A 12,934-nucleotide genomic window follows, 5' to 3' on the forward strand; every position below is an offset into this window, starting at 1 on the left:
GTAGCCGTTGTATAATACCGTCTGGCTCGGTTTGCCTCTATTGGCTTTGAAGAGATAGCTTTTTGTTTTGTCCTCCCCATATTCATTTACAATCTATTCCCTACGAAGGTTTAAGTAAATTAGCTCTCTAGAGAAGATTCGTACAATTTACCAACTCTCTTCTATATCTATAACTGATGATGACCGCAAAATTGAAGATTTATTTAACAATAAATTACTTTCAAGGTCAAAGTGTATTATTTATTTATGAACAGTACAACACCCGAGCAGCTTCATCTTTGTTATCTAATGAAAGCAATGCACATTAATTCTAAATATACTTTCTACTTTTAATGCTGCTTCACCGCTTTCAGTCGGATTCCGCATCCTGTTCTATTAGCCCTTTCTCTAAACTACTTGTCCGTCGTCCGCGTTATTCGATTCTTTACGGAATTTTTCCTGTAGGCACCACGGGCTTGGCAACTCCGCCTAAACATGACACCTGCATTCCCCGTCTACGTAAAATTTCAAGACATCGAAGGAAGCATTCAATCGGAAATCCGAAACGTCTGCTCTTCCCTTGCCAACCCTGTTATACCAAAACGAACGTAAGAAAATCACCGAAGAAAGCAGATATAATACCATCAATCTGTATGAACCGAATCCGAACCGCAACAATTTATAGAAACACAAAACGAATCGATATTCAGTACTAAATACTTCAAAATTCTTATTTCTCATCCCAAAATTACAAGCTTAGTTCACCGCAAATCTTACAATTTATAAGTTACAGTTTGCTCTAATTAATACAAATTTTATTTTCTAATGTATTTAATCTAAAATCTTGTGTAAAATAAATTATCAATATTTGATTGATCTGCATTCACGACTTTTCTTGTAAAACAATTTGTTTCTTCTTCTTTTTATATAAAGTTACATGAAAACCAGAATAGTTGAATGTAAAAAATAAATATTAAATTTTTTTTTAAAGAAAAATTGTAGTAGATTCAGATAACTTCATGACATAAATAAATAAGACTTTCCAAAATAAGATCATACGCACGCATATATAATACAATTTCTTTTATATGCTCTTGTAGAATTGAAATATTAAACTACAATACCTATTATTAGCAAGGTACAATCTACTCTTATTTCTTTCATTTGTCTCATATTGTATTGATGCATTCTTGATAAGCATCCACTTGAACGTTGCTTTGCTTTCTATTTTGTCCATTGTTCTATATGGTTACTTAATAGTATTTTATGTCTTTGCGCTATATTTGCTTGCAATGCTTGACGATTTTCTTCTTTTGACACTCATTATAATTATAGCACGTACAGGTGAAAATTACATATACTTCAAATTGAAAGAGTGACTTGACTGAAACCGCACTATGCGAGGTATTGCTGTATTTTAAAGTATTCCAATTGCATAGTTATTTACATCATTAATCCTCTATAAACAATACAATTGTAGCTATTTTTGTTAACGATTCACAAACAAACCTAAATCAGATAGAGGGTGTCCCAAAATTAACGCAAGATTTAAATTAAATAGAAAACACAGTTTTTAGTCTTCAGATTGTGATTTTAGGGTTGCCAACACTTTACTGCACAAATTCAAATTTTGCCTAATTATATAACATACCTAGTTTACAACTATAATAGATAAAAATGAAGATACAAATAATTTTCATTTATAATTTATAATGGAAAAAGTAATGAGTGTAGAAGATTATTTTTTTCTATAAAATACGAGCAATTCCCGGGATTTCCCGCCTGAACTTCTAATGAGCTTTAAAAAACTACCCTAATTTATAGTAGATATAAAGGGAATTAATATAACATTAAGAATGTTGAAGTGCAAGCATTTAAAAAATGCGAGTAGGTAATTATAAAAAAAATAGAGAGAGAATAGCGGGAGTGAATTGCCGGTCCGCGTTGAATAAGAATTGGAAGATCGCGATTGTATGTAAAACATTGACACGGTTCTCGTCAATTGTACAATTTAGTGTGTTTTTTTTTAGTAGGACATACCTACGCTGAATGTAATTGGAGTCGTGGCTTTTCCTAAAAATTTCATTCAACTGAGTCAGAGAGAAAAAGGAAAGGAGAATTCACAAATAAATCTCACTCCATTTGAATGAAACCATTGTTATGAAAATTAAATGAGTATGTATTTTATATATACATACAACACACATATACATATGTGTTCTTCCGTAAGAAATGTAGTCTAGAAATGAATATATGCAAAACAATGGTCCCAGATTTGGTTCCTCTGTTCAGGATGAATTGTAAAACATGTAATTAGCAATAATTATGAGCTCACATCGGAATTCGTTAAGCGGATCGCCGTATGTTTGCTACTCTTTCTTCCTTCTTCTTCCTCATCTTTATTTTCTTTTTTTGTTTGAACAAAATAAACGATCCACGAAACTCGAGCTACTTTCGAATATTAAAATCACAGCTCGCAATTAGCACCGACCGCAACAGAAGGATGAAACGAAAACAACATCTATTTCACTTCTTTCGTATATTTGACTGAGATTCGCCTCCTAACTGCGCTCCAACAAACAAATGTCGTTCAATTAAAATATAAGTACCCAACTATGAAGAGCATTCTCTTTTTTATTTTGTGGGTTACATAGATATTTGCATGTTATAAATTAACAATGTGTCACTTTCTTTAATTACGTGAAAATGTTTAAAGAGTTTCTCAAATTGTATGATTATATGAAGGAAATTCATTAACATAATTTCTTTAACAATTTTATATACATATATTAATTACTAGGGTTGCTGAACCGGGAATTCCCGCGACAAATTTCCCGGGATAAATATATAGTCTCGGTACTAGGCAATTATCGTTCGAGACAAGAAAAATTTAAAACTGCACTAAAAAAATATCGAAAATATGTTTTACATTATTTTGAAATTTTAAAACCGTACTATAGTGAATCCGCACTGTACGAGGTATTTCGATAGTTATGTAGGTGGAAAAGTAAATATAGAAAAATGATCGTAAATAATTTGTAAATAGTTTTATGTGACGTCTTGTCATTCTTAAAATATTTACACTTTCACCGGAGATAATATTCAAGCAAAATACAGTTTCGCACTTGAATGAGTAATATCTATATTATCGCAACATAAATAGGATGTGGAATTAAGACCAATAGGATATCTACAATATGATCTCATTTTTTATTTAGACTAACATATTTAATTTTTCAGTGATTTTGCAATATTAATTAAAAAAAGGAAATATTATATAATTTATTTTTTTTTAGGAGAAATTTACACTTTCGACATAAAAACAAAGTTCCTTTAATAAAATTCTTCGATAATCGAGAATTATGATCAAAGTATCTTATTTATTTTACTTTCTACTTAGTAATGTAGAACAGTATTGATATTATTACACACCCACAGAAATAGAAATTAAATTTCTTTCGGTTCATAAAAATAACAAAAATAAGGATTTGACGTTTTTATTCTTTTAATAATTTTAGTATTTATCTTAATTAATTAATATTTTATACGCACAAACAATATAAAATATAAATTTTTATTTTTCAAACCGGACTATGTGAATCCGTACTGACCGAAGACGTACTACGTGAGGTATGTGAAATATACAAATTATTTAACTATAACATTCACTACAAAACTATAGATACAGAATATAGTGAAACGTTTGTGAAATTTTCAACTATTGGAATAACCTAATAAAAATAACCATTTTCTTTTCAAATTATTTTAATTTTCTCAAGAATTCTATAAGATTACATTAGGTAAATCGAATTTCTAGTCTTTTAATTTACAATAAAACTAAATGAACGCAATTCCAGCTACGAACTTGGTTGGAAATAGGAAGTATACTCGTCGATACATACATGAAATTGCGCTGCTTGCGTAATGAGACCACGATGGTATTGTTTATTGTAACTTTCCTAGAGAGAATCAATAATTTCCAGCGATTTTACTATCACACATTATGCATCATAGAAAACGGCCTGTATAATAATTACATATTGAATATTAATGCGAATACTAACGTTGTGATGTAAAATAATGTAGAAGTAACTGGATCGAGCGCGGGATAATTGAAAGTTCGATGGATTCGGACGAGTTTCGGTGTTTTGGTTGAGAACGCAAAATTCGGTCATACTTTCTATTCGTCTTGACCATTTTTATTATCGATACAATGCGATGAAAAAGAAAGAGAGAGAGAGAGAAAAAAAAGAGATGTATTGGAGCAAAACCGAACTGGGGACACCTCAAATGTAAATTTCGACCTAGGGCAATGGGTTTGTTCGCGAATAAAAGTAACAATTGCTATTGAGTTGTGCTTCGCCAAATTAAGTATTTCTATGAATTTCGAATAGCAAAATAGAAACGTCTAATTAATTGAATTTATTTAATATCAACAATATTCATTGTAAAAATTATACTATTATATAAATAAATTACAAACAAATGGCTATTGACCATAAGTATTGTTTGTCTTACTTTTTCAATATTTCTTTTAACATTTTTCAATTTCCTGATGTTTATTTAACATTTTCTATATTTTTTTCGATTATTTCCATACTTTTATAAATGGCAAAAACTTATTATACAAACATTCTTTATTATTATAGACTTTTTTGTAAACTTAGATTATTTTAATTATTTGTCTTAATAGTTGTAATAGTCGATTGATCTTAAGTAGTGATTGCTTCCCGGGATATCCCGGGAGCGAAAGTAGCTAAACCTTACAATCCCGACTACCACGTTTTAAAATTGAAGTTTATAATCACTTTATATAATAAAAATATATCACAATTTAACCATTTTATCAAAATTAACCATTATTATGTAAAGTTAATTAATATGTGTCCGATTCAAGAGCTTTGTGTATAGAAATAATTTGTTAAATTTTCTTTAATATATCGATCTTCAATTTATATCAATAAAAAAAATAGTAAAAAAAATATGTTAAGGTTCGAAGCTAAAGTACATTAAGTACGTTCATGCTAACGATGAGATATATAGGTATTAAAAACAGTATAAATATTTCGCATTTGTATATAAATACATTCGCTTAACGTACAGTAATTTGTTAAATTTTCTTTAAGATTATTTGGATTGTTAAGAGTAAGGAAAAACAATTTGTTTACCACTTCAATTTACGTTCCCCTTTTACCCCTCTGTATCTCTCTATCTTTCTCATTCTCTCTATTTCTAGAGCTATTGGAAACTATTTTCCCATCGGGATTACAGCGGCCGTAAACTCGTTTCGTTTTCCTGGGGAAATGTGGGAAGCGCACGGCTTGCGGCCGACAGCTCCTGTGACATTCGAGGAGGGTGGTGGCGACGAACAGGACGGGACGATTATCCTCCCGAAATAAGGAGATAAAAAAATACACAGCGTGCGATAGAAAGAGAAGAATAAATAAGGGATGAACTGATTGATACAAAATCAAAAGTGTTTCTTCTGAAACATATTTGAATACGCAGATTTCCATTCCAAATAATATCGAATCCTTAATCCCCAACGGATTTCGCAACACCCGGGATTGCGCTGTAGACAATAATAATAATACAGTAAGAAAAAATAAAGAATGTCGATTGAGGATGAAGACTTCTTTAGTTTAAAAGCAAATGTTGTCTTCCAAAATACATCTTAAAAAATAATGAAATATTCATTAAGATCATTTAATTTAATAAAATTGAAATATTTACGTTGTAAATTCCGACAATAAAGTGTATGTTCGTACAAACGTTGAGTACGTCCGTGCGAACGTTAAAATTAAAAAAATATTATAAATGTACATGTTTGTATAGAAATTCAATTAATGTACGTTCGCTTAGCGTACAGCAATTTGTGTTCGTAATATATACTTTAACTGACAACTGACTTAAATATATAAAGGGTGTCCCAAAATTAACTCAAGATTTAAATTTACCGCCATTTGTGCAGTAAAGTGTTGGCAAAGCAAAAAAAACAATTGTCCTTTGAATCTGTTGAAAGTTTTTTTTTGCTTCCATTATCATTCGTACGTTAATACGTCTTCCTCTGTTCAATACCGTTACGTAATTTTCCTTTGTACTTAGAGTTTTCATATTTCTTCTTGAAATATCGAATTTCTTTGTTCAATTATTATTGTTATTTTATAATCTATAAAATAAAGCGTACATTTATATGAGAATTTTCAATTAACCTTATTTAAACTCCTTTTACTAAACATGTAAATGCAAACACAATTGAAATATATTTTACGATAATAATTATCTCAATTACTTATTCTACTTATTATATTATTTCAATAATATTTCTAGTTATAATATTTACTATAATTATTGAATCTCAATAATACTTAAGTCCCAATTTCAATAAAATTCAAATATAATAAATGCATGAGTTATGAAATTACTAAAAATTAACAATAGTAATTGTGCATTAAATAAAATTCAAAATTTTACTTTTACTATGAAGTTTGATTTTAGTGTTATTTATATTTTAGTTTTAGTTAGTTTTCTAGTAAGTTAGTACTAGCTGTAAGTGTGATACCTTGCTTAACTTTTATAAAACAACAATTTTTTGTCCTTATCAATCAAATTTGTAATAGAACACATAAAACTTGCTAAACTCGTGCAAAACTCAACTCATCAATGAAATATAATAACTGAAGTAAACCAAATTAATCTCAAGAATTTGTCTGACCTTGATTGTCTTGGGAACCAATCAATATATTTTCTCGATAGAATGTCGCAGCTCCAATCTATGTCCCAAAAAATACGGTACATTGAACAAAGGATGAAAAAATAAATAAATAAACACGAATCATTTTAATACAAACTTTTACTTTTATTTGTGTTCTTTAAATGTTATTCTTGTTTTTTGTGGTTGTTGAGTTTCAATTTTATTTATTCGCATTTTTAAGACGAAAGCGTCCGGAATTCACTTCCAAAAGTTTGTGAATAAAATATTCATCTGGAATGTTACAACACTAAACTTCATTAGAATATTATTAAAATGAGCACGAATTACATTGATTTTTTTTTCATCGATCAATTAGTTTTTTTTTCTCTTTACGTTTCTTGTTAGCACTTTCTCAAATGATAAAATGTTTTTAAAAAGGAAGTTTGGTATTTAAATTATAAATAAAATTAATTATTTTTAAAGCAAAGTATTAATTAAAATTGACTTAAATACTGAAATTTTTCTATTTTGTAGTTTCAATAACTATTACTTGTTTGAAAAAACATTACTCGATGTAAAATCGTTGCTGTAAGCCAGGGGTCGGCAACTTTAATGGAGCAAAGAGCCATATTTTAAGTATTTTTATTGTAAAACGTTTAAAGGAGCCGCACATAGCGAAACATGAGAAGGGGCGGCGGGTGGTTGCGTATGTACATATTTTCATAGTTCTACAATTCAAAATTGATGATAATTACTTCATAATTACTGTTACAACTTGTTTTTATCTGAATTTATTTACAAACATAGTGTTGTTAAATATTTTTGATTTTTTTTTAACTGTATACTTCTAATAATACTTATGAACATAAATACCTCATATAGTGCGGGTAATTGGTTCCGCCAATATCCTTGACTGTTTGAAACCGGACAAATTAAGGAAATATCGTTAAATAATGTTATTATTATTTGTGTAAGAGAAATATGGCATTTTTATAATTTATATAATTTATTAAAAAAAAACTTGAATGTGGAATAAATATTAGGATTTAATTTGTATCATTAATAAATGAAATGAAAAAAAAATAATAATATGATCAAACAAAAATTAAATCAAAAGTACCGAAAAATAATAATGCGTTTTTTTTTGTAAGAAAATCTCTTTAATTTGAATTTTTCGGGTAGAATGTTCTCGTATTTCCCTTGATGTTTTAAACGAAATGCCAATGCAGAGTATTAGGAGTTTCCTGCGTTGAAATTGATAATTAATGAAAAACAATTTAAGACGAAGGGAGTTAATCAACGTAATGCACGGATCGATGGACGGAGGCTCTTTGTGAGTGAGGATAATGGGATAAATGGGATAAGGGCAAGTGTGCAGAGGGGTGTCTCTATCCTTGTGCGTCGAGATATGTGCAGACCGCATTTCGATCATTAAAAAAAACTTTAATGCCTTACCGGAATGGGATTTATCGGCCTTCCGAAGCAAAGCCAATAAACAGGAGAACACACAAATGCTTTTCCCATCACGACTGATCCAATTTTCCCTTGGAACAAGTGAAAATCAGAAAACGAAAAAAATAATAATAATACTAGTACTGATGTAAGAAAACATATGAGGGATGATGTGCATAATGAAATTGCATAATCAGTAAAAGCGAAATTCAATTGTATCCGGGGATGACTCAGTGGATAGTTTTCACGTTGATTGCACAAGTTTCGGGTGGAAGAAAGTGACTGCGTGTGCGTCACACTAACAAGATCATGAAGAGGAAGACAACAAAAAGAAAGAAAAATAAAAAAAGAAAGAAGTAAAAAAAAAATGTATATGGTGAACATAATGGCAAAACCAAAAGCGAAGGTTAGATCCGGGCTACGAAATGGTAAAACTCTCTTCCTCCACTCACGTGTCTTCTTCTTGCGTGGCACAGAGTGGGGAAAACTTTCACATGTATATAAAACCATCGCGAGATTTTAAGCTGTATTACTTTTCGTTTGGTTCAAAGTACGGACTAGTGTGTAGACTTTGGGATAGGATTAATATAATTATTTATTTTTATTTTTTTTTTGTACAATTGCAATTAGTGTACAACGATTAATTGCAAGTTAGTCAGAATAATAAAATCGAGACTGTGACCGAAGTGCCTTCAAGTGGATACTATTATAGATAAATTTATTTATTTTCTGGTGATACGATTATAAAATCTGTGAAGAAAATTGCACCTGCTCGAGGGATTTGTTGTGGTTGTTTTGTCTATTTCGGACTCGTTGTTGGACTAAGCCAAGTAAGTACACTGTGGTTAAGGCAAAGCGCGCACGCGGCATTGAAAAGAAAGGCTTTCTTCCTCTTGATCTTAGCACCGGCTACGGGCGATCTGTGTAGATGTGTTATTGAGCACACAGTGGGCATTGAGAAAGGAAAGCAAGTTAGTGTGTCAAAAACCCAATACGCAAACTGCACCGTAATTACCCGTTGAAAATAACCATTTCTCGTTCGGTCTAGTAGCGAAAAAATGCAACTAACGGAACCGCCGGCTCGTCAGCTCGGAAGCTAATTGTTATTTTCTGTTTGGATGATCAAATGGGGGAGTAGTTTGTTGTCCGGTGGTTGGTTTCGGGTTCGCATTTCGGATGAACCAGTTGCGTAACCGGTGGATAGAGACTCGATCTTCTGAAAAGGTCCGTCCGTCCGTCCGTCGAGAAGAGCTGCTGCCCGAACGAAACCAGTTGGAGAATTCCTAACAAAAACTAATTAGGGCGATAGATCGGGACGGCCGGAGAAAGCGTCTCGGCTTGGGAATAACTGTATTCTTGCATGAGTGAGGTAACACATGTTGTTGTACGGCTGCCGAAGGGTGAAAGTGGGACAAGTGTGGAAGTTTCTTGTTAGTTTAGGGGGAGTGAAGCAGCAGCGGAGGCGCGTACGGATCTTCGGCGAAGAACAGCCAGAGGACTTGTTGATTGAGTTGCATGCGCCGCTACTGCTGTTGCTATTGCTGCTGTCGTTGCTGTTGCTGCTGCTTCATGCGGGACGGCTTTGCGTTGAGTGTGTTAGTGGGTCAGAGTTCGTCAGGTGCGGAAAGGTGGATCAATCGCGAATCGCGCCGTTCAATATCACATCATAAACTTAATTTCACATTGTTCTTTTCTTCGTTCTTCTTTTTGCAGATCTAGCAGACAGCGACGATGACCACGCGGCTCATCATCTTCGGCCTGCTAACAGCTCTCTTGCTGCTTCAGGTGAGTGACACCGCGAATTAATACACGCATACCAGCATGTTGTTACGTACATTCGAACATTGCAGGAAAGTAGCTGCGATGCTCCTGTTTCCGATTCGGCATCATTACCGTTGGAGCACCGCGCTGTATATGGGCCTCCACTATCTGGACCTGGTGGATACGCTCCACCTTCACTGCTGCAAGGAGCCGGCGGGGCGCAGAATTCTGACGAGCCTTGGCCGTTAGCCACCCCCGATATGCCACAAATCAAGCATCTACAAGTGCAATGCGAGAAGACCCATATGCGAGTCAACATCGAATTCGACCGTCCCTTCTATGGAATGATCTTCTCCAAGGGCTTCTACAGCGATCCGCACTGTGTACATTTGAAACCTGGAACCGGTCACCTCAGCGCCACCTTCGAGATCTTCCTCAACAGCTGCGGCATGTCCTCTTCGCCAAACCACAACAGCAACTACGGAAGCCCAACTCCGAGCGGCACCTACGTCGAGAACACTATCATCATTCAGTACGATCCTTACGTGCAAGAGGTCTGGGATCAAGCCAGGAAACTGCGTTGCACTTGGTACGACTTTTACGAGAAGGCCGTCGCCTTCCGTCCATTCCAAGTCGATATGCTGCACGCCGTCACTGCTAACTTCCTCGGCGACAACCTGCAATGCTGGATGCAGATCCAAGTAGGCAAGGGACCATGGGCATCTGAAGTATCCGGTATCGTGAAAATCGGCCAAACCATGACCATGGTGCTTGCTATCAAGGATGACGAAAACAAATTCGATATGTTGGTGCGTAACTGCGTTGCTCACGATGGCAAGCGTGCTCCCATTCAACTCGTGGACAAGTTCGGTTGCGTAGTCCGCCCGAAGATTATGAGCAAGTTCCAGAAGATCAAGAACTTTGGACCATCTGCATCCGTCGTCTCCTTCGCTTACTTCCAAGCTTTCAAATTCCCCGACTCCATGAACGTCCACTTCCAATGTGTCATCCAAGTCTGCCGTTACAACTGCCCAGAACCGAAGTGCGGATATGGCAATGGATTAGAAGCTGCCTACGGACCACCACAATTAGGAGGAAACGTTGATTTCGCTGGTGCCGGACATGCTGAATATGGACCACCACCATTACCCGATTACGGTGCGCCAGCTGCCTTCCCCGACCCAAGACATCCATCTGGACCAAGCGGAGCCTATTCCGAGAACAACCCTGACATCGTTCCAGCCCCGCAAGCTCAAACTTCATCCTCGTCCACCTCAAACCCACCAAACCCATCATCCCCATCCCCGCAAATCCAAGGAGACATCCACCTTCCGCCACCACCACTACCAGGACATCACGCTCTTTACAATACTGTTAGAAAAACAGGCATCGCTGACGAATTCGAAGGCAACTTGGCTACCTTAGGTGGCAAACCAAGATCTGTAGAGAACTTTCCAGCTGAACTTCAAGGAGTTCGTAGGAGGCGTGATGTTATGAACGTTGTTGTTAGTCGTGTCTACAAGCGCGAAGCACAAGCTATGACCGATGTCAACACCAGCAGGATCATCCAAGTAGTCGCTCCCGGTGATGTAAACTTCGCCTTGAACTCGGCAGCCAGTAACGAGACTGTTGTCATCCAGTCGGCTTCATCTTCCGACCCGGAGACCATTTGCATGTCAGTGCCCAGCTTCGTCGCTGGTCTTGTTATGCTGCTGCTCGTCCTCATCGTCGCCAGTTTGGTGGCTGCCTTCCTCTTCGTCCGAGTGCGCGCCATCGACCGCAAAGGAACTGCGAGCACCTTCATGAGTGCTAGAGGATACGACAACTCCGAATTCGTGAAAGTGGCCAACTGACATTCCATCCTCCTTCGCCGACCGATTTAATGTTGTTGTTAATTATTACTTTTTTTAATATCAATGTAGGTGTTGTATCAAGGTTCCAAAGATGTTCAGGTTAAGAGTGATCATTACGTAAAATTAGTGCGACGGATCCAAAACTCATACACATTTATACACAGAGCACACAAACTCACTTACACACGCGTAAATCAAACACCAAATCCCCCGCCCACACCCTCATCCCACTATTTATTATCTATTAACCTCATCCTATCTTCTCTCACATCTAATTTATTTAATTATTTATACGTACTGTCTATACCTTCTTTTTTTTTTGTTTGTTTTGTATTTCGCCTTAATTGAGTATATTTCGTGTAAGATATAATTATTAATTAGTATTTCACTTGTAAGGAAGCCATGGAGGAGCTGCAAACTACAACTAGTCTAGTAGCTAGTAGGGATCACAACTACATGTGTAAATAACTTAGAGAGTAAATACTCAAGCAAACGAATTTCTTATCGATAATTTAACAGAAGAATTTAACGAACGAAATTAACGACGATAGCAACCAATAACAAAGGCAAACATTTCGCTTTACTCATTCTTAAGTGATATAACCTTTAGCCGCCATAATCGAGAATAGCTTGCATTTCGTTATATAAGCGAACGAGTTAAGGGGGTTGTGGGTGCACTTAATGACCTCCGTACGAAGAGATGGACACGACTACGGTGAAGATACTTCCATTATTCTTATTATTATGTATTATAATTTATATATTTATTTATTTTATATGTAAATAATATGTAGCTTAGTTGTGAATAAAAGAGATAAAACCCATAATAAATACCGAAAGAGACTTGGGGTGGGATGCGGGGTAGTGTGTGATGTTGTGCCGGCGGCTGAAGGGGTGGCATCGACGGCGGCGACGCTTCCCATTTCATTTCAGTGGGAGGAACAGGCGAAAATAGGAGAGCAAAAAAAATATATAGAAAGGGAGGAAGAGAATTTCAATTTGAGCTGCGAGTTCAATATTCCTGTTTTAATAAAGGCACACCTGTTGACAGCGGGGTGACACAGGCCGCGCAAACAAGGCGAATGGAATGTCGCCGTAGACGTCGCGACGCCGTCGTCCTGGTTACGGCGTTGTCGTCCATCTCCGTCCTTGGAATATGATATTATTGAGTCAAGTAACGAGTTCGTAACTTGAA

General features: G+C 35.2%; 1 protein-coding gene across 1 annotated transcript; it reads left to right on the forward strand.

The window, feature by feature from the left end:
- Window positions 1–9,863: 9,863 nt before the first annotated feature.
- On the forward strand, window positions 9,864–12,424 carry LOC108562621. The gene is made up of 2 exons (XM_017921026.1): window positions 9,864–9,910; window positions 9,976–12,424. Exon 2 carries the CDS (start codon window positions 10,147–10,149, stop codon window positions 11,737–11,739), a length of 1,593 nt encoding a protein of 530 aa, XP_017776515.1. The 5' UTR covers window positions 9,864–9,910; window positions 9,976–10,146; the 3' UTR covers window positions 11,740–12,424.
- The last annotated feature ends 510 nt before the right edge of the window (window positions 12,425–12,934 follow it).

The sequence above is a fragment of the Nicrophorus vespilloides genome, unplaced genomic scaffold, assembly GCF_001412225.1.
Source record: "Nicrophorus vespilloides isolate i.1.1-1 unplaced genomic scaffold, Nicve_v1.0, whole genome shotgun sequence".
Classification (NCBI taxonomy): domain Eukaryota; kingdom Metazoa; phylum Arthropoda; class Insecta; order Coleoptera; family Silphidae; genus Nicrophorus; species Nicrophorus vespilloides.